A 21,592-nucleotide genomic window follows, 5' to 3' on the forward strand; every position below is an offset into this window, starting at 1 on the left:
ATTTCCATTGTTTTTGACAATGTGCCAATTTCTCATTATGCTCCTTTTCACCTGGATATAGCATGGGAGGTTGGGTCAATAAGAAAGAAGAGCCAAAGAAAGAGTGTCCGTTTCAGTCCAGGGCAGCAAGGCCCACAGAGCAAGTGGTGGCAGAGGCAACACAGCTCAGACAAGGGATGGGTGTCAAGAAGCGAGGAGGAGCACCAAGGAAAGGAGGGTTTCACCTCATTCACACTTGGGATGCACAGGTACCCTCTGCCCAATGGCCGTCCTCTCTCTTTGGGTAGAAGGGCAGCTGGAGTGTGGATATGTAGCTTTCTGGAGCTGAAATTAGTTCTTGCTGTGGTGTAGGTGTGACCTGGGGGTGGGGTGGGGTGGGTGGGTGAGGGAAGCTGTACTCCACCCTGGGGGATGTAGAATGTGGCTGAGCTCCTAGCCAGAGGTTCATGAAGGAGGCTTTAACCTGGCTGGAGACTTAGATGCCTCTGCAGCTGAGCCTGTGGACTGGACGCTCTTGCCCAGGGGTGGGGTGGAGGATGCAACCCAGATTCAGAGGCACTGGCAGATGCCAGCAAAGTGAGGTAAATCTGAGTCAGTCAGGGACTACCAGGACCCGACCAAGAAGAGAGGGACAAAAGTGCAAGTTACACCAGCCCCATGCACGGCATCACCAGCTGGACCTGGGAGACAAGTGTTGTCCTTCCCTCAGAGACCACGAGGGCACTGTGAGCCACATAAGTGTGTCATAGACCCGCTACTCACATCATCACACAGATTTGTAGCCACACATACCCCCTCCTCATCTTGGGAGGAGGATGCAGGGGGTGGAAATGTGAGAACACTTTCACTTAAAGAGACTGAGCATTTGTATATTTGGACAATTCACTGATTACATCTGACCACACGTAGCTATCATAGTGGATGTAAATTAATGGCTCTTCCTCCCCCCTCCCCTTGCATTCCATAGTCCAGAGGGTCAGCTCTCATGGTGTAGATCAGATCAGTCAGGGACTAAATAAGCCAACGTGCCCATGGGGTCTGAGGAGCATGAGTGGCTCTGTGATCTCAGCTCACCATCCCCACCTGCTCTTCCTCTGCCCACTGGCCAAGCCGTCCATGTGAGAGATCAGCGGTCCTTGTCTTGTCCTGTCCTTTAACTCAGGAAGCTTCAAACATCCACAAACAGACCCCCAGAACAGATGAAGGAAGGGAGCCCCCCCCCCGCCCCCCCAGACACACAGAGTGGACTCAGTGACAAGGGCTGTCACCGAGGTGAGCAGGGCCTCCTGATGGCCTCCTTGCCCTCCACGGGCAATTTCTCCTTTGCTACACAGACACTCACTTCAGTGCCTGTGTTGTGTTGTTGGGTTTCATAAATGTTCCCAGAACCAGAGGAGAAAGCCTGGAGGACCGTGTACAAGGCCACCAGTTTTTATTAGAAGAGGTAGAGGTTTTCCTTTCTTGTGTCCTTGGACAGTAAATCATGTGAGTTTCCTCCTGAGAGTTGAGAGGCAGGGGTGACAATCCCAGTGGTTGCTGTCAGACCTGGCAATATCTCCCAAGTTCTTTTCCCCCTCTGTTGGGTCCTCAGCATATCTAATCTCCAAGGTAGATCCTCCCCATGTCCACTATACCTGACATGGCCTCAGGTAGGACACTGGCTTTTGTTCTGAGAGACCAGCAATCAAACTTCCCCTAAAGGACATGTCTCACGTCTACAGTTGCTGTCATTGGCCCCCTGAGTGTGCTTTCCATGAAGGAGAGCCCATTAGGTAACAATAACACAGTTATGCAGCAGGAACAGTACTCCATTCAACAGGCTTTCTTTACAGGAGGCTGTAGGACTTGGAACACATTGATATATCCATTGTCCCACTTGGTTCTTGGAATTCAAAAAGTCATGCTTTCTCCCACCCTTCATCTTCATGGGACAGTGGTGCCCTGAGGCCCTAGAGCCTCTCAAATGGAAGCCAGGGACTAGTCCTGAAGAAGCCTACACCCCCTTGTGTCACTCTGGGGATGGAAAGACCTGGAGCAAGGCCTTGGTCTCTTCTTCCAGCCATGGTCCACCTGGCCTCCATTCCTCATCGGGGCTCCTCTCAGATAATGGCCTGTCCCTCCCTCCCCCATCAAGCAGTGAGAAGGAGCTTTGGAAAGATGGGGTTTCCATCCCAAAGACCTTGAGCTCTGACAGTGCCTGGGCTGTGGCCATGTAGCAATGGCAGAATTTGCTTTGGGATTGGACCTTGGTCCTTCGCCTGAGAGCATTCGCCTGAGTTATTTCATGGTGGCTTGCCAGGTGGCCCTGGTGTGTGATCTTAGAGCTGGGCCACTCGCTGTACTTCCAAACACCCACTGCAACCTGCACCCTGCACCCCCTTCATGGGGATCCGAGGATACACTTTGTGGTGGCAGGAATCACATGGGAGTTCTGTTCTGCTGCTCTACGGCCCAGCCTCTCTGTTCCTCATCGGAAGGACCCCCAAAGCACCCTCACCACCAGATAGGACATGTTGAGGCCAATCTCTTGAAGAGGCCTTAGTTTTACAGAAGACTCAAGTCTATCCAGGCACAGGCCACAGACAAGGTTGCACCAAACCAAGAAACATCTTTTTCGCAGATACTGGGTCTGAATGTGGTGGCCTAATGCCCACATCCCCAGCCCTGCCATCACCCCAAACCCAAGCCCCTTACATCCACTGCTCTCAATGGCATCACTGCTCTGAGCACCCCCAACAGGACTCCTGTCCTCTGATGTCACCTCTGCCAGAACTTCCCAATCTCTCCCCCTCCGTTCCTCTCTAGTCTGACAACTCAATGTTGGACTCTCCCCGGACACCATCCACTGAGGCTTTTACCTGGAAGATGTTGAGTCTCTGTAGCCACATCTGCATGGGTCACGGGGGTAAGGATGGCATGGGAGATGATGGAAGACTTCCTGTAACCCCACTGCTGCCCAATCCCACTGCTCTGCCCTGAAAGAAACACCTGTGAGACTCATCCAACTCTCAACTCGGCCATCTGTTCAACAGTGCTCACCATCCAGAGGAGGTTCCAGAACCTGCATCTTGTTTTCTGTCTTGCTTTTGGGGACAGAAAAGAACATCCCCTGAAAGCACACAGCCAATTGTCTCTACCACCCTGGCCTTGATTCTCTTCAAGCCAGGCTTCTTCAAAGTGTAGACTGAGGAGAGTACTTTTTACCTCTGGATTTCCCTCTACCGTGTCCCCCACCCGTGGAACATTCCTTTGCTAAATTCTCCAAAGAGCTCCATGTTGCAAAACCAAAGTACCCGATGCTGTCTTGGCAGCCTGAACATTCTTTTTTCAAAATGCTGTCTTTCCTCAGCATCTGTGACAGCAGCCCACCCAAGCTTTCTTCCTACTACTTCTCAGTCGTTAATTGTAAGTCTCCTTGTTGGCCCATTTCATTTGATACCCTCCTAAATCTTTTTTTTTCTCCCAGGGTTCCAACTTCTTCCCTGTGCTCTCCTCACCCTAATACATGATTCGTGGGTGACCACATGGCCACGCAGAGCTCCACGCATCTAACTTGATTTCACCTATTTCCCCTTGTATGCTGATGGCTTTTCCCATCAACAAGTCTACCTAAGAAATGTCTGCTGGGCCCCAGGACCCCATGGGCTGAACCTATAGGACACCTCTACTCAGGTGCAAATCCCACAAGCCCTACAAATCTGCACAGGACCCCAGACCTCTATTCCCTGTCTCATGGCTGGACACTGCCATCCACCCAATTCCCGAAGGCAAAATCCTAGAGATACTGCTAGGTGTGTTCTCCATTGTCCAATGACTCTCTGGGACCTGCTCTGGAAAAGGCTAAGCCATGATCCTCACCTTGCCACAGATGTGTGTAAAGTCCCCCAGGAGGGATCCTCCTCGGCAGATGCACTCTGATCGCATCCTGAGCAGAGATTTCCCCTGGTTTGGGTGGTTCCACACAGGAATTCCGAGCAGAAGACCTGGGCCCTGTAATATATCTGGGAGACTGCACTCCTCATCTTCTGTAAGAACTCACAATGTCTAACCTCAATGGATTAGGCATAGCAGTGAGCCCATGATTTGGAATATGGACTTGAATATCCAGAAGGAATCGCTAAAAGAGAAAGTTTGGGGAGGCACGTGTCCATGCATGAACATGAAACAAGGGACTGCTCAATTTTATTTTTCATCGTAAATACCTGGACCTAGTTGGTCTCTTATCTGAGCATGTGAATTCATTTAAACATTTAAATTATAATAAAAAGTTATTAAATTATAATAAAATTATTAAATTATAATAAAATTATTATATAAAAATTATATAATAAAATTATTGTATAAAAATTATTAAATTATAATAAAAAGTTAAAAAAGGAAACTCCATAACTTGGCAGATAAGCCTGACCGCTGATCCATCTACATCAACTGATACAAATCTCAGCCAATCCATCTTCAAAGAATGATAGTGATCTGTCTGGAGAAGTTATCTATGCAATGCAAAGTTTAAAGTAAGTAAGCACAAGGGATCTTGACGAGCAATAACAAGTCACACGCTTCAACAGCAAATCCAGGGTTTTAACTTCAAACTTTGATTTTTGCCAACATCGAGAACAGCAGATACGATGTCAGTTTTAAAACCCGCATTTACATGGCATGTTTTTCCTCTCCTCAAGCCTGTGAGATCTGCCAACCACAGCAGGTAATGATGGAAACCTGTTTTCCTTGCAAAGGAGTCTCACATTTCTGATTTTAGGTTTTCTCCTTAAGGATGGTTCTATTTGCACAGCTGCAATCTAAGTTTTCATAGGAGACATTTCCAAATACTGCTTATGTGGGGGCCACATTCCAGACTCGCTAAATCAGGCTCTCCAGGGATGGAGCACTAGCATCTGTCCCTGGTTTCTTTTTTTTTTTTTTTTCTTTTATTACAAAGTTTATTTTAAATCCAGTATAGTTAACATACAATATTAATTTCAGGTGTACAATACAGTGATTCAACACTTCCATACAACACCCAGTGCTCATCAGGACAAGTGCACTCCTTAATCCCCATTCCCTATTATACCCATCCCGCACCCCACCCCCCCACCACTTCATGCCCCCTCTGGTAACCATCCCTTTGTTTTCTTGTTTAAATTTTTTTTTTAATTTTTATTTTTGAGAGACAGAGAGGGAGAGAGGATCTTGAAGCAGGCTCCATGCTGTCAGCACACAGCACCACGTGGGGCTTGAACTCCTGAACCTTGAGATCATGACCTGAGACGAAGTCCGATGCTTAACCGACTGAGCCACTCAGGATCCCCTTCATCCCTTTGTTTTCTATAGTTAAGAGTATGTTTCCTGGTTTGTCTCTTTTTTCCTTTGCTCATTCTTTGTGGTTGTTTGTTAAATTCTGCTTATGAGTGAAATCATATGCTATTTGTCTTTTTCTGACTGACTTATTTCTAATACTCTCCAGCTCCTTGCATGTCGTTGCAAATGGAAAGAGTTCATTCTCTTTATAGCTGAATAATATTCCATTGTATATATATACATCTTGTTTATCCATTCATCCTTCGATGGACATTTGGGTTGCCTCTGTAATTTGGTTATAACAAATGATGCTGCTAAAACATAGGAGTTAATGCATCCCATTTGAAGTAGTGTTTTGCATTAAAATTTTTTTTTTATTTTAAGCGTATTTATTTATTTTGAGAGACAGCAAGCGGTTTAGGGGCAGAGAGAGAATCCCAAGCAGGCTCCACACTGTCAGCACAAAGCCTGATGTGGGGCTTGAACTAACAAACTGCAAGTTCATGACCTGAGCCCAAACCAAGAGTTGGACAGTTAACCGACTGAGCCACCCAGGTGCTGCTAACAATTTTTTAAATGTTTATTTTTGAGAGAGAGGGAGGGAAGTGGGAGGGAAAGAGAGAGAGCACGAACAGGGGAGGGGCAGAGAGGGAGACAGAATCCGAAGCAGGCTCCAGGTTCTGAGCTGTCAGCACAGAGCCCCACACTGGGCTCGAACTCACAAACTGCGAGATCATGACCTGAACCGAAGTTGGACACCTAACCGACTGAGCCACCCAGGCGCCTCAATGCTTTTGTATTTCGGGGGATAAATGCCCAGTAGGCGATAGCTGGATCTTAGGGTAGTTCTATTTTTAACTTTTTCAGGAACCTCCATACTTTTCCACAGTAGACGCACCAGTTTGCATTCCCAGCAACAGTGCAGGAGGGGTCCTTTCTCCAGACACTCGCTGACACCTGTTGTCTCTTGTGTGTTTGAATTTAGCCATTCTGACAGGTGTGAGGTGATAGCTCATTGTGGTTTTGATTTGCATTTCCCTATGATGATCGGTATCTATTATCTATTCATATGTCCATTAACCGTCAGTATGTCTTCTTTGCAGAAATGTGTGTTCATGACTTCTGCCCATATTTAACTGGATTGTCTGTTTTTTAGGTGTTGAGTCATTCTAAACTGCTCCAGGAAAGATCTGATGCACAGATGATGTTGAGAAGCATCTCTGAGCTTCACCTGTCCTGGTTTAAATAGAATCTTGAACTTTAGAGCCATGTGTGTTACCACTGAAATTAAAAAAAAAAAAATTCCTTATGTGTCTTCTTTCAAGAGCTATTTTTTTTTTAACATGAGTAAAGTTGACACACAATGTTACATTAGTCACAGGTGTATATCACAGGGACTTAACATGTCTAGTGTTATGCTCTGCTCACCACAAGTGTAGCCACTATCTGTCACCATACAATGCTATGACAGCAACTGACGACATTCCCTGTGTTATGCCTCTGATGCAATGACTTATTCATTCCTCCTTCTCTGAAGGCCTGTATCTCCCACTCCCCTTCACCCATTTGTCTCATCCACCCACCCCCTTCCCTGCAGCAGCCATCAGTTTGCTTTCTGTATTTATTAGTCAGGAGCTGTTTGTGACATATTTATTTTACAGCCACACTTAGAACAATTACAGGACAGAGGAGTGTGTTTATGCATCTGCGTCCCCTTCTTTACATGACACTCAGGCAGGCAGAGGGGAGAGGGAAGGGCCTCGAGGCAGTGGGATTTCCATTGTCTTGGTTACCTCTCTGCTGTGTCTCCACACTGGGCTGCTGAGTGCGGCAGGGGGCCCAGTGGGGGGGCGGACAACACCCCTCCCCACTCTACACATCTTCCTGTGGCCAGAAGTTAAAGCTAAGGATGAGGCTGGTTACCAGGGAAACTGCAGCCAGGTCCATGGGATTCCTGAAGAAAGGAAAACTCCTAAGTGGGTTTTCAGATGCAAGATGGACGCTAGGAGCCTGACCCCAGCCACGGATTTCGGAGCCAACCATTAAGTTCACCCAGCGGGTGCCTGCGCATGAGCGCACACACACACACAGACACAGACACACACACACACACGCACAGACGTGTGCACTCAGCAGCATTCCTTTGTGATGTGCACAGTGACTCATTCTGGTGGGAGCACCTCACCCACAGGGAGGAGGCAGGTGATGATGGGTCGTGCAGGCAGGACCCAGAACATGGAAAGGGAGACGGGACAGTTCCTTAGTGTTATAAAATCAATGGCATACTTTTTCCACCATGACTTACTTAGACATTTGCATTACATTTTCCAAAGGGCTTTATTGGGCTCTAATTACACACCAGTGTCACCCAGTTAGACAGTCCAATGCAGTGACTTGTAGTAAATGTACAGAGTCGTGCAGCCATTGCCACAGTTCAGTTTTAGAACATTTCCTTCTCTCCAGAAAGACCCTGTGTACCCATCAGCGCTCACTTCCCACCTCCAGGCTGAGGCAGAGTCTAATGTAATTTCTATCTCTGTAGGTTTGCACTTTCTGGGCATTTCCTAGAAACTGACTCCTGCTTTAAGTGGACTCTTGTGTCTGTGTCTTTCATGTAGCTGAACACTCTGGGGGCTCATCCATGTTGTAGCAGAAATCAGAAGTTCATCCCTTTTCATAGATCAGTGGCATCTTACTGCATGGGTTGCCACATTTCAATTATCTATTGACCAGCTGACAGACTTTTTTACACTGTTTTGCTCTCTGGCGATTATGAATAATGCTGCTGTGAACATCTGAGTACAAGTCTTTGCTTGGACATAGTTTTCGTGTCCAGTTTCTCCATGTTTCCGTTTCTTTGCCTTGCATGATTGCGCTGGCTGAAACTTTCAGTCCATGTCGGGCAGAAATGGTGGGAACCGCCATCCTTGCCTTGGTCTGGATCTCAGCGGGAAAGCATTCATTCACTAATAAATATGTGACAGGAGACATATTTTTCTTGTAGATAGCCCTATCAGAATGAGGACGTCCCCTTCTGTCCCTAGTTGGACGAGCATTTTTATCACGAATGGGCCTCGAATTTTGTCAAATGTCTTTGTCTATCAAGATGATCACATGGTTTCTGTCCTCAATATATTACTATGCTGGTTGACCCGAATTGTATTTTGAATGTTAAAGCGATACTGCAACCCTGGGATAAATCTCACTTGGTTAGTTGGTTTTCCCCTTGCAAATGTTGTTGGATTTGATATGCTATTCTGTTGAGGATTTATGTATGGATGTTAATGATAGATATTGGTGTATAGTTTCTTGTGTTGTCATGTGTGGCTTTGGTGCAGGGTAATATTGTCCTAATGGATGAGTTAGGAAATGTTCCTTCCTCCTCTCTATCTGGAACAGCCTATGAGGGATGGATATTATCTCTTCCTATAGTTTAACAGAACTTAGCAATGAGGCCAGCAGGCCCAGGGCTTTTCTCTGTGGGAAGGTTTTTAAATCAATTTTTAAAATTTATTCATTTTGAGAGAGAGAGAGAGACAGAGACAGAGACAGAGACAGAGAGAGAATGTGGAGCAGGGTCAGAGAGAGGGAAAGAGAGAATCCCAAGCAGGCTCTGCACTGACAGTAGGGCTCGATCCCATGAGTCAGACACTCAACTGACTGAGCCACCCAGGTGCCCCAGTGGGAAGGTTGTTAAATAACAAATTCAATTTCTTTACTTGTGATAGGTACATTGAGATTTCTGATTTGAGCATTCCACTCTACCCCCATGCTCTCCCTGTATTTCTTGCCTCCTGGTGGTTCTCCCTCTGCCTCTTGCCTAGAATTTGACATGCTGATGCTTCAGATTCTGTGTCTCCCTCTCTCTCTGCCCCTCCCCCCCCCCACTTTGTATTCTCTCTCTCTCTCTCTCTCTCTCTCTCTCAAAAATAAACATTTAAAAAAATGCATAATTTGACATGCTGAACATATCTGGACATTAGTGGATTCTATCTCCTAGTCTATAACTTGGGACCGTGTGCTGACTCAGATGGGACCCCCAGATACCCACATACACTTGATATGTGGGCAAGGGGACAATGACTTTGAGGCAGGGGTGGGATGGTACCACTGGGTCTGTCAGTCACACCTGCCCACCCATTCCGCATGTGCCCCAGTGCAGGCCATGAGTAAGTGTGGTCAGGAGCACCTTCAGCAAGCCCCACATCCACACTGCCCCACCCCGTTCCTTCTCACCCCTCTCGTCTCCTGGCCACAGAGCCACAGAGGGGCTCCATGACGGCTCTTTGCCACATGTATGGGCGTTACAGGTCTCCCTGATTAAAGGCTCAATCCCGAGGGCCAGGATTGTCTTGTGATTACTCCAAACTTCCCCACCCCAGCAGCCAGCCTTGCGTGGAGTGGGGGAGGCAAGGGTGAGACGATGAAACCTTAACGAGTGGCTAAACATCTGTCTGTGGTTGGTGTGGCTGCTGCGGTAAAGACATCTCTTTATGACTTCCTTGAACTCTGCCAGGTGGGTAGGAGTGCCCCTGCCCTAGTGCATTATGGGGAGGATTCAAGGAGGTATCTTATCAGACCTGAGGCTTCCAGCTGGGAAACGTCCAGCAAAGTCATTGGTTCTCTGCACTTCACCCCTGGCCTCTATAGAGGTTAACGTTGGTGAGCTGGTTAGGAGTCATGTTCTGAATTCAGTCCGCCGAGGTTTGCCTGTCACCCTCTCCTTCAGTGCCTCTGCGACACTGAGCAACTCACCTGACCTCTCTGTACTCTGCTTTTCACACACAAAGTGAGATCGAAGTCTTGCTCAATGATGGGTTCTGGGAGTGGATTCCATAAGCTGATATATGGAGATATGTAGAATACTGTCTGATACCTAGGACAAGATCAATAAAGTGAAATGCGCATGTTATCCTGCTAACCACACCCCAAATGACCAGTGTAAATTTAGGCCTCAGAGTTTCAAGGAACAAAATCCCTGCTTTGTTTACTTTCTCCTGTCAAGTGGGACACGAGCCTGGCAGGGTCACCTGAGCACCAAGCTCTCTGGAGAGATCACACGTTCAGAACATAATAAACACACCTGCTCTGAAGCCACTTCTGTCTGCAGAAGACTCACAGATGTTTGCAGCAACACAGCTCTGGACATTACCTAATTACGGAGACTGAGCGCAAGCAGACTCTCTCTGTAGTTCAGAGGGACTGCACGGGCACTTCCTGGGTTACACAGCACTGGATCTGTGGGGAGGAAGAAGGATGATGCCTCATTAATGCCTCCTGAAATGAAAAGGCACACATGTAAATCCCAAAACAACTCTGAAATGACTCCGTGATGCAGGTATAAAACTGCTGTTCGCATTCCCCACCCCAGGGACACCGGGCAACAAGGTACAGCCCCTGGAGATGCTACGCCAGGGGGGCCGGCACCATCCCCCAGGACCTCATACCGTGGGCGGTGGGCTGTGCTTCCAGCTCTCTGTGGGCAGGAAGACTCTCTTCCACTTGCTCTGCCCGGATGATCCGAAGGCTGCTCGTGCTGCGGGGCTGCAAACGGTGACTCGATGGTGTTCCCTGGTGCCCTCCGGGCCTGGCTCCAAACCTCCTGATAAACTGTGATCTGCTGCTCTAGAATTTAAATGCGGTGACCTCACACCTGATAAAGAACAACCCAATATGGATAAAGAACCTGAATGCAAAATTTAGGTTTTTTTTATATGTATATTTATTTGGCAAGGATGATGAGGTAACGGGTCAGAAATTCCTTCGAGGGGAATACCATCCGTGTTATAAAGCAGGGAGAAACAATGTTCTACATTTAGCTCAGCATACTCATAACGGCTTACACAGACAACACAATAGTGAACCACCAAGTTCCAGTTCCATGTCCCTTTCTGCACCTCCTTTAGCGTCAGTCTCTTGAAAGTGGATCTCCGTTCAGCACACGTCCATTCCAGCAGACCAGTGCTGCTGCTGGGAGGCAGTCCGTGAAATGGCACAAAAGCACATGGCCATCATCAACGGGGCATTCATGCTACAGAGAAGCTCTCTACCATACTGACAACAAGGCAGGGAGGAGAGGCAGAGTTCGGGGTGGGAAAGTGACAACATGCATCACAGGAGCCATAATAAGGAAGTTACGGACCCCTGGGGTATGCGGTGTCCCATAGAAAGCCCCACAGGGATCCACAAATTCAAGGTAGGAAAGACAGAACCTTCCTGGGATTGGATGAGGGCTCACGCCGATCGAATTTTCAGTCATCAACGCTGCTCTTGTCACTTCTCTGACGACTGCTTACTGGTTGGTCCCCAAAAGAAATCCACGCTCAGGATCATGTCTGGAGCCATTCAGACCTGTGTCACGTGAGGATGAGAGCCTCAGTTTTCTTTCAACCACTGCTTTAGGAGCCTCTGAAACATCCTTTTGCTTTCCTGCTGCATCTCCAGTTGGAGCTTCTCGTCTCTTTCCTGCTGTTGGAGCACCCCTTCGGGCAGCAGGCCAGGTCGGCTGGTGCTCAGGCTGAGGGTCAAGCCGCTGAGGCCCTGTACCAGTGTCTCCCAGGAGGAAGCATGGGGGGCCCCTTTCCTCTCTGCAGACATCCCAGAGACATTTGGCCTATGGCTCTGGCAGTATCGACATTCGCATCTGAATCTGTTCTGATCTCTATCACCTGAGGAGGAGATCCTGGCTTTCCTCTCCACCCGATAAGGTGCCACCTGATCGAGGTGCCGCCGTCTCATGTGCCCCAGAAGGGTTTTCCTCCTCTGAGGGGACGCTGACCTTTCCCACCGCCTCTCTTGTAGGGTTTTCTCATCTCTGTAGTGCTGCTGGAGCAGCCCCTCTGGAAGAGGGGCAGGGTATTTGGTGCCAGGACTGGTTTTGAGGTCACCCAGGCCCATCATAAGCAGTTCCGAGAAGGAAGGAGAGGAGGCTGCCGTGACTTCCCGGGAGGTCTCTTCAGAGATCATCGGGGAAGACTCAGAAATCAGTGTTGAGCTGCATTTCCGGAGCGGATCCATGGAGGTGTGGTCCATGCTCACAGCTCCACCTGGCCCTTGGTCTAGACAGCAAGCTGAAGACAAAGGTTGTCAAAGAGCTGGAAGCTAGCAAGGGAGGTGTGTGGCCAGAAGGACCCAGACTACATCAAATGGTGATAAAAGAAGAAAGAAAACTCCGTTATTATTCACCTGACTTAACGTTTCTGAGCCTCAGCTTCCTATCTGTTAAATGGGGATAATAATGAGCCCTACTCCCTATGATGGTTCTGGGCTTTAAATAAGAGTATACATTTCCAAGCTCAGAATTCGGATGGCATATAATCAGGATCTCAGGCGTGAGATTAATCATCAAAACCACATCATAGGTAATGAAAAATGGTGCCCTGCAGTCAACCATGTGAATCCCCTGCCCACTTTTTTTGTTGTTGTTGTTGTTGAAAGAGAGAGACAGAGGGCGCGAGTGAGCAAAGGGGGGGGGGGAGGGGGAGAGGGAGAGAGAGAGAGAGACAGAGACAGAGAGAGAATGAATGAATAGGGAGCCTGAAGCATGGCGCAGGCTCAGTCGACCCTGCCGACTTTTTATAACCATTCAAGCATAATTTTAAGAACACTCCATGTGTGACCAGCATCTGCTATACTCATAAGTGTCCATGTACTTTCCAAAAGGAGACAATGGCTAAAATTTCCACCATGGTGACACATTCTTTTGAATATTCACTGGCTTTCATCTAGGTAAAAAGGATGTTCAAACCTATGGAAGTCATTTCATAATCCTCAGTAAGCAGCAATAAGAATTTTACTAAAATACAAGAACAGAGATCAATGAAATTTCTAACAAGACAGATTAGAGAAACTCAAATTAAAAGTTGCTTCTTTGGGGCGCCTGGGTGGTTCAGTCGGTTAGGCGTCCGACTTCGGCTCAGGTCATGATCTCGCGGTCCGTGAGTTCAAGCCCCCCGTCGGGCTCTGTGCTGACAGCTCGGAGCCTGGGGCCTGTTTCAGATTCTGTGTCTCCCTCTCTCTCTGACCCTCTCCTGTTCATGCTCTGTCTCTCTCTGTCTCAGAAATAAATAAACGTTAAAAAAAAAAAGTTGCTTCTTTGATGGGGTGCCTGGCGGGCTCAGTCAGGCGTCTGACACTTGATTTCAGCTCAGGTCATGATCTCGAGGTTCGTGGGATTGAGCCACATGTCAGGCTCTGCGCTGACATTGTAGAGCCTGCTTGGGATTCTCTCTCTCCCTCTCTCTCTGCCCCTTCCCCATTCACACGCTCTTTATCTCCCAAAATAAATAAGTAAACGTTTTTTTAAAGAGTTGCTTCTTTGAAATAATCAATAAAATTGATAAACCTCTACAGGACTGAAGAAGAAAAAAAAGGAGAAGAGCAAAGAAGACACATCACACTTCTGACTTCTAGCCATACTACACAGCTAGAGTAATAAGAACAGTGTGTTACTGGCATAAGAACTGACACGTGGGCTAACGGAACAGAATCGAGAGCCTAGAAGTAACCCCATGCATGTATGGCCAACTAATATTTGACAACAGAGTCAAGAATACTCAATGGATAAAAGACAGTCTCTTCAATAAATGCTGCTGGGAGAATGGACTATTCACATGTAAAAGAATAAAGCTGGATTCCTATCTTACACTCACAAAAGTTAACTTGAAATGGATTAAAGGCTTAAATGTAAGATGGAAACTAAAACTGCTAGAAGAATACATAACGACAAAGCTCCCTGACACGGGTCTTGGCAATGGATTTTTGGATATACCACCCAAGGCACAAACAACAAAATCAAAAACAAGTGGGGCTACATCTAACTAAAAAGCTACACACTAAGGAAACCACCAAGGTGAAAAGACAACATATGGAATGGGAGAAAATATTTGCAAACCATATATCTGACAAGGATTTAATATCCAAAATATAAAGACCTCATACATCTCCACAGCAAAAACAAAACAAAATAAACTGAAAAAAACAACAACTAATCATCGAATTTAAAAATGGGTAAAGGTGGGGTGCCTGGGTGGCTCAGTCGGTTGAGCATCCAACTTCAGCTCAGGTCATGATCTCGCGGTCTGTGAGTTCGAGCCCCGCGTCGGGCTCTGTGCTGACAGCGCAGAGCCTGGGGCCTGCTTCTGATTCTGTGTCTCCCTCTCCCTCTCTGTCCTTGGCCCTGCTCGTGCTCTGCCTCTCTCTGTGTGTCAAAAATAAATAAACATTAAAAAAATAAAATAAAATAAAATAAAAATGGGTAAAGGCTATGAACAGACATTTTTCTAAAGATGACGTACAAATGGCCAATGGGTACAGGAAAAGCTGCTGCAAACCACCAATCATCAGGGAAATGCAAATAAAAAGCACAATGGGCTATCACCTCACACCTGTTAGAATGGCTAGCATCAAAAATACAAGAGATAAAAATGCCAGCTTCCATGTGCAGAATAAAGAATACTTGTGTACTGTTGGTGGGAATGTAAATTGGTACAGCCACTATGGAAAACAGTATGGAGGTTTCTCAAAAAATTAAAAATAGAACTACCATATGATGCAGACATTCCACTTCTGATAGTATATCTGAAGGAAATGAAACCACAATGTCAAAGATATATCTTTACCCCCATGTCCACAGCAGTATTATTTACAATAGCCAAGATATCGACACAGCCTAAGCGTCTTTGATGGATAAATGGATCAAGTAAATACACAGACACGCAGACACATACACACCCACACACACCCACACCCACACACACACACACAATTATCTGGCCATGAAAAGGAGGAAATCCTGCTATTTGTGACAACATAGTTGGACCTTGAGGGCATTATCTCACTTATGTATGGAATTGAAAAGGAAACTTCCAAATATACAGAAAAAGCTATCAGATTTGTGGTTGTCAGAGGTGGTGATTTGGGGAGGGAGAAGAAAATTGGAGGATGATGGCCAAAAGAAACAAACTTCCAGGTATAAGAAAAATAAGATAAATAACGAAATATAATGTACAACATGATGACTATAGTTAACACTGCTATGTGATATAAATGAAAGCTGTTAAGAGAGTAAATCCTAAGAGTTCCCTTCACAAGGAAAACATTGGTTTCTTTTTCTTCTTTTTGTGTCTCTGAGATGGTGGATGTCAACTAAACTTACTATGGTAACCATTTCATGATATATGTGAGTCTGATTATTATCCTTTATACCTTATCCAGTGCTGTCAATTATATCTCAATAAAACTGGAAAGAGAGAGAGACAGAGAGAGAGAGAGAGAGAGAGAGAGAGAGAGAGAGAAGAAATTAGTTACTAACAACAGGAATGAAAGAGGAGACTTCACTAGAGACCCAGGAAATATGAGAGAAACGATATTATTAATATTACATGAAAATCTCCATACATAAATGCAACAATGTGCAAATGGATTGATTACTCAAAAACCATAAACCACCAAAACTTACCCAAGGTGAAAGAACATGCATATTTCAGAACCATTTACAGAAATTGAATCAGTTGTTAAAAGCCTATGATGGGGGCGCCTGGGTGGCGCAGTCGGTTAAGCGTCCGACTTCAGCCAGGTCACGATCTCGCGATCCGTGAGTTCGAGCCCCGCGTCAGGCTCTGGGCTGATGGCTCAGAGCCTGGAGCCTGTTTCTGATTCTGTGTCTCCCTCTCTCTCTGCCCCTCCCCCGTTCATGCTCTGTCTCCCTCTGTCCCAAAAATAAATAAACGTTGAAAAAAAAATTTATAAAAAAAAAATAATAAAAAAAAATAAAAGCCTATGATGAAAATCCCACATGGTATCACCAGTGAATTCTACCAAATATCGACAGGAATAAAAACACCCACACACAAATTCTACACAATGTCCTCCAGGAAACAGAAGTGGGGGAAATGCTTGCAAGCGATTTTATGAGGCTAGCATTTCACTGATACCAAGAAAAGTACTGACCAATATTCTTCCTTAGCATAAGCACAAAATTCCTCAACAAAATACTAGCAGATGGAATCCAGCAATATATTCAAAGGAAAAACAGCACGATCAAGTGGGTTAGCTCAGGAAAGCAAAGGTGGTTCAATAATTGAAAACCAACTAATGCAATCCTCAGATTTAGAATATAATTGATTAATCAATCAATGTAATCTATAGTTGAAGATGAAAGATTAAAAAGAAAAATGATAGCCTCAATGCTATTCCTCTCAAAACCAAATGGCATTTTTTCAGTAAACAATTTTAGAAAAACAATTTTAGAAAAACAATCCTACAAGGCATATGAAACAACAGAAGACCCAGAATAGCCAAGGCAACCTGGAGGAAGAACAAAGTTGGAGGTACCCACCCTCCTCATTTCAAAACATATTTCAAGGCTACAGTAAGTAAATCAGTATGGTAGTGACAGAAAGACAGACACTGGCCAATGGGACAGAAGAGAACCCAGAAATAGACCCACGCATGTACAGTCAGCTGATCTTGACAAGGGTGCCAATAATACGCAATGGGGAAAGGACAGTCTCTTGGACAAATGGTGCTGGGAAACCTGGACACCCACGTACAAAAAGGACGATATTGGACCCTACGTTACACCACACACAAAAATCAACCCCAAAGGGATTGAAGATTAAGTATAAGACGTGACACTGTAAAACTCCTGGAAGAAAACATAAAGGAACATCTGTGTGACACGGGTCTTGGCAAGTGATTTCATGGAAGCGACACCAAAAGCAGTCATGAAAAAGCAAAAACGGCCAAGTGGGACTACATCAAACTTAAAAGCTTCTGCACAGCAAAGGAAAAGCATCAACAAACCGAAAAGGCAATCTACAAAATGGGCAGAGATGTGCAAACCATGCATCTGATAAGGGTTAATTTTCAATATTTATAACAAACTTTTCTAACTCAATAGTTAAAACAAACAAACCAATTTAAAAATATGCAAAGGATCTGAATAGACATTTCTCCAAAGAAGACATACAAATGGCCAAAAGGTATATGAAATGATGCTCCCCTTCACTAAGCATTAGGGAAAGGCAAATCAAAACCACAATGAGATGTCATGTCACACATGTGACACGTGAGGATGGTTATTGTCAAACAAACTAACAAAGAGCAGATCACAAGTGTTGGAGAGTATGCAGAAAACTGGAACCGTCGTATGCTGTCGGTGGGAACGCAACTGGTGCAGCCACAATGGAAAACAGTATGGAGGTTCCTCAAAAAATTAAAACTATCATATGATCTTGTTCGTATCCAGATGTCCCCTCCAAAACAACTAAAAACAAACAAACAAACAAACCACAAACCAACCCCCAAAAAACCCATCATCTGATCCAGCATCCCACTCCTGGGCATATATCCAAAAGAACTCAAGCCAGCCTCTCACAGAGATGTCTGCATTCCCATATTTACTGCAGCATTAATCGCAGTAGCCAGGATAATGGAAACAACAATCCTGTCAATCGACAGTGGAATGGATAAAGGAAGTGTGACACATCTATACAATGGGATATTATTCAGCCGTATAAAAGGAGGAAATCTTACCCTTTGCATTCCAGGTGCTGTGGATTAAAGAAGCGAAACAGATAATGCTGTTTCTTATCCAGCACCTTCCACGTGCCAGCTAGTGTCAGCTAGGTGTTTTACATTTGTTGTCTCCTGGAGGTCTCCCAACAAACCTTGAGTAGGCAGGATTATTGCCTTTAACCAGGAGGAATTTGAGGCTGAAGGAGAGAGACTGAAGTGGCAGGGTCTGCCCTGGAATCCAGTGTGAGTGTAATCCGAATTTTAGGGCGGAGGGAGGCGAGTCTGGAAAGAAAGGCAGGCACTAGGATGCAGACAGCTTCTGATGCCGTGTGGGTGTAAGGGAACATCATGTGCTCCGTTACCTGCCCTGGGGTACCCCCCACCCCCACCCCGGCACCAGGACCAGGGCAGGCTATCTGAGGACATAACTGGAGTGTACTGAATTGATGCACACAGTGTAAGACGGTGTGTATTTGTGGTCCCCAGGTGGGAGAGTCAGCCCTCTGGTGACGGATCGTCCGTGCATGACGCAAAGGATGAGAATGTATGGCAGAGGAGGAGAGTTTCTAGGGCTGAACACAGACGTGTAACGTGATCTTTATGTTCTTTGCTCTAGCTCACGTGGTGTCAAGCCTGACCTGCCACCTCTCCCATGGCAGCATCAGTAGGTGTAAAGATAGGGAATGTGGCAGATGCAATTCTGTGAACCATACTTGCATTACCTCATTATGTATTCACAAATGCAACCCTCTCTGCTTGGTATTGTCACTATTAAGAATAATAAGCCCATTTCACAGGTGAGGATAGTAAGGCACAGGGCCAGGTACATTTCTCAAAATGACAGGACTGCAAGTGGCAGAACTGAGTTGGAAGGAAGGTTGTTTAGGAACAGAGCTTGTGCCCTTACCCACGACACGACATGGCTCCCACAGAAAAGAAAACCAAACCCCACGATGCTCCCCATATCCAGAAGTCTGCTTTGTGCTGTGAGTAAAGAGGAAACCCCTCCTCAAACAGGTCTAATCACAAAGGCAATTCACAATCACACAATGAAATCAGAAGTAAGGGTGGGTGCAGGCGGGGCATATTCTGGGGTCTGATGACGCCATCAAGGACCTAGGCTCTTTCCAGTTCTCTGATCTTTGTGTGTGTGTGTGTGTGTGTGTGTGTGTGTGTGTGTGTGTGCGCGCGCTTGCGCGCTTTCCGTCCTGTGTTTGTCAGAAGAGCCCTGGAAGCAAGGAAGGCAGGTACTGCCATCCCCATCTTAGAACAACAGAAGCTGCATGGCCAGGTCTGGACATAGTGGCCCCAAAGACAACAGGCACTCAGCTATTGCAGGCAGGGCCTTATTCTCTGAGTTTCTGGTCAGACTATGGCTACTGGAGAACAGGGATCTTCCCTCAGCATTCAGGGCCCATGGTTCAGGCTACAAGTGATGCATGAACACAATTCCACTCATTTGAGGAGCTGCTCAGGGGCTGGCCTGCCTTCGGTGATAATTTGACCTCCCGTTTTCTTGGGTGCCCCTCTGCCTTTTAGTCAGAATATTAGGACATTCTCCAGGCTCTTCTCTTTGGTTCTAGACAAACTCTTTGGCTCTTAGACCCAGGCGCCCGCACGTTTGCTGGCAATGCCTCTCCAGATGATCTGTCAGCCCCAAAAGCAGAACCTAGAAAGTATCCCCAAGGGTGTGAATTCAGGGTTCACGAAGAGGTGACCTTTCAACAAACATTGTGAACAGGGAGAGGAATCTGACAAGCACATTTCTGGGGTCAGGACTTTCCTGTCAAGAGGGAACAGTTGGGAAGAAGTGTCTGAGGCAGAGGCTTCCAGAAACAGTGCAGATACTGCCAGAAGGCTGGAGCAGCTGGGGGGTAGGGGAAGGGAGTGAGAGCCTAACAGAAAGCAGGGGAGAACAACGGGTGACAGGCACTAGATCCTGCTGTGCTGAGTCAGCTTCTGTTCAGTTAGCTGGACTGCAAAGGACACCCAAGGATCACAGATGCCGAATGACAGCCTGTATCGGGCTGTAAGTTAGGCAGAGAAGGGACATGGAGAGGACCACTTAGAGAAGAGGCAGGTTTGGACAAAGAGCTGGAAGGACAGTGAGGAGGAGTGCCTTCTTGTGAGGCTGACAGCAGTCACCTGGATTGACACAGCCTTCACCCGTGTGCTCATGTCCCGTCCCCCAAGGGGATTTGTGCTCTTGCCAGAGCATCCCATATTTAACTAGCAGCCTTAATTCACTCAACAATCCACCTACTGGACAGATCACTGTGGGCACCTACTCTGTGCACCAGTCGCTCGGGACTTGGAAAACATTCTCTGAGTTGCCTGGAGCTCCAAGGATCTTGACCCAAGTTCCACTGTGAGACCAGAACTGTGGCCGACGGGGCAACAGTGACCCACACATTGAAAATCCCTTTATAGCCTCTTTAAGTTTCTGGAATTAGAGAGGGTACAAAAAATCCAATCTTCCTCCTCCTCACAGAGAATCTGAGTACAGAGATGTCCTGTTTACTCCATCCTCCTGTGTCATAACCGGTACACGAGCTGCCCTTTGGGATGAAGGACCTTGGGTGAAGGTCCCTCCTTCGCTGAAGAAACATGTTCTAAGCACCACCCGAATTCATGTGTCAGTTCACTGGACTCAGTGGGGACACAGGGATCACACAGGGTGTAGTCTGCAAGCAGATGACCACTGCACATTGTGTGAGAAGAGCGGTGGCAGAATTGAAATCACAGCACCTTAGGGACACAGAGCAGGGCCTCTTACCCCTACTTAAGTGTATGTGCGTGTGTTTGGTCAGGACACACCTCTCAAGGCTGGGGAGGCTGATGACACAGGCACTTTGCTCACCCACAGTGTACAGACGTGCACGCCGAAGAACAGAGAGACACCTAGTTAGAGTCGGACTGCAGTCCTTGGGCTACTGGGCTTCAAATCACCAGTGGGGTCTGGTCAGTGCTACGGCTGTGATGCAGCTACTAAAAGCACTTCCTCTGCTTGCCTCTCAATTCGTAATACCTGGTCACCAGTGAGACAGGTAGAGACCTAATTTGGGTGGTGGGGTTGCTTGCAAAGGCTCTCTAACATGACAAAGTACCACTCCACGGGGGGAGCCCTGGACATTGAAGTCCTGCTTGGCTGTTGGTTCTGAGGCAAGCCTTCCATGCCAAGGGACTCCAGGTCTGTTGGCTTCAGGGCAGCTCATCAGAGGACAGACACAAAATCTTAGAACCTTTCAAGGTTGCTGAGTACCTCCATTTCAAGGTGGACAGGTGTTGGGACCATGATGACTATACAATACTGGAACAATATATGCATTTCAGCAGCTGAAACACAATCCAGGAATATCACTGTGAGTGCAAAGTCGGGCTTTGGAGTCAGGCGAAACGGAGGTGTGATGCCCAGATCCACCCTTTCCTGCACCAGCGACCTAAACCTTTCCGTTTGTTTCCTTGTCTACAGACAGTGGGCTTTGACACTTACCTGAGTGTTTGGGTAATAAAACTGTATATACCAGCACAGCTGAGCTCCTCAACAGCCAGGCTGCAGAAGAGACAGTCACACCGTGCCCTGTGTTAGGGACATGTCAGCATGGAGCAAGTATGCCAGGACCCTGGGACTCTAGTCCATGCCTCTGGCTGAGGTTCGGGTTTGGGGGTTGTGGTGGTGGCTGGACTGGTGGTTCCATCTTTTCTCTTGTCCAAGGGACACACTTCATTTCATGCCTAGGCAGAGGAGTTATAGTGAATGAGGTTAATGCTCACAGTT

At 46.7% G+C, this 21,592-nt stretch overlaps 1 protein-coding gene across 23 annotated transcripts in view; it reads right to left on the bottom strand.

The window, feature by feature from the left end:
- Positions 1-4,904: 4,904 nt before the first annotated feature.
- Positions 4,905-21,592, bottom strand: part of FAM156A (family with sequence similarity 156 member A) — a 46,839-nt gene continuing 30,151 nt past the window's right edge. For 10 of the 23 annotated variants that reach the window (XM_015087595.3, XM_015087592.3, XM_015087586.3 and 7 more), the window contains one exon: positions 11,039-12,431. In XM_015087595.3, coding sequence (XP_014943081.3) covers positions 11,671-12,327 — 657 coding nt within the window. In that variant the 5' untranslated portion in view covers positions 12,328-12,431 and the 3' untranslated portion in view covers positions 11,039-11,670. Of the gene's footprint in view, positions 10,172-10,378; positions 10,534-10,742; positions 10,949-11,038; positions 12,432-17,832; positions 21,550-21,592 lie in introns of those variants that run through there. The other 13 variants (XR_008290111.1, XR_008290115.1, XR_008290116.1 and 10 more) reach the window with 13 other exon arrangements.

The sequence above is a fragment of the Acinonyx jubatus genome, chromosome X (genome assembly GCF_027475565.1).
Source record: "Acinonyx jubatus isolate Ajub_Pintada_27869175 chromosome X, VMU_Ajub_asm_v1.0, whole genome shotgun sequence".
Classification (NCBI taxonomy): domain Eukaryota; kingdom Metazoa; phylum Chordata; class Mammalia; order Carnivora; family Felidae; genus Acinonyx; species Acinonyx jubatus.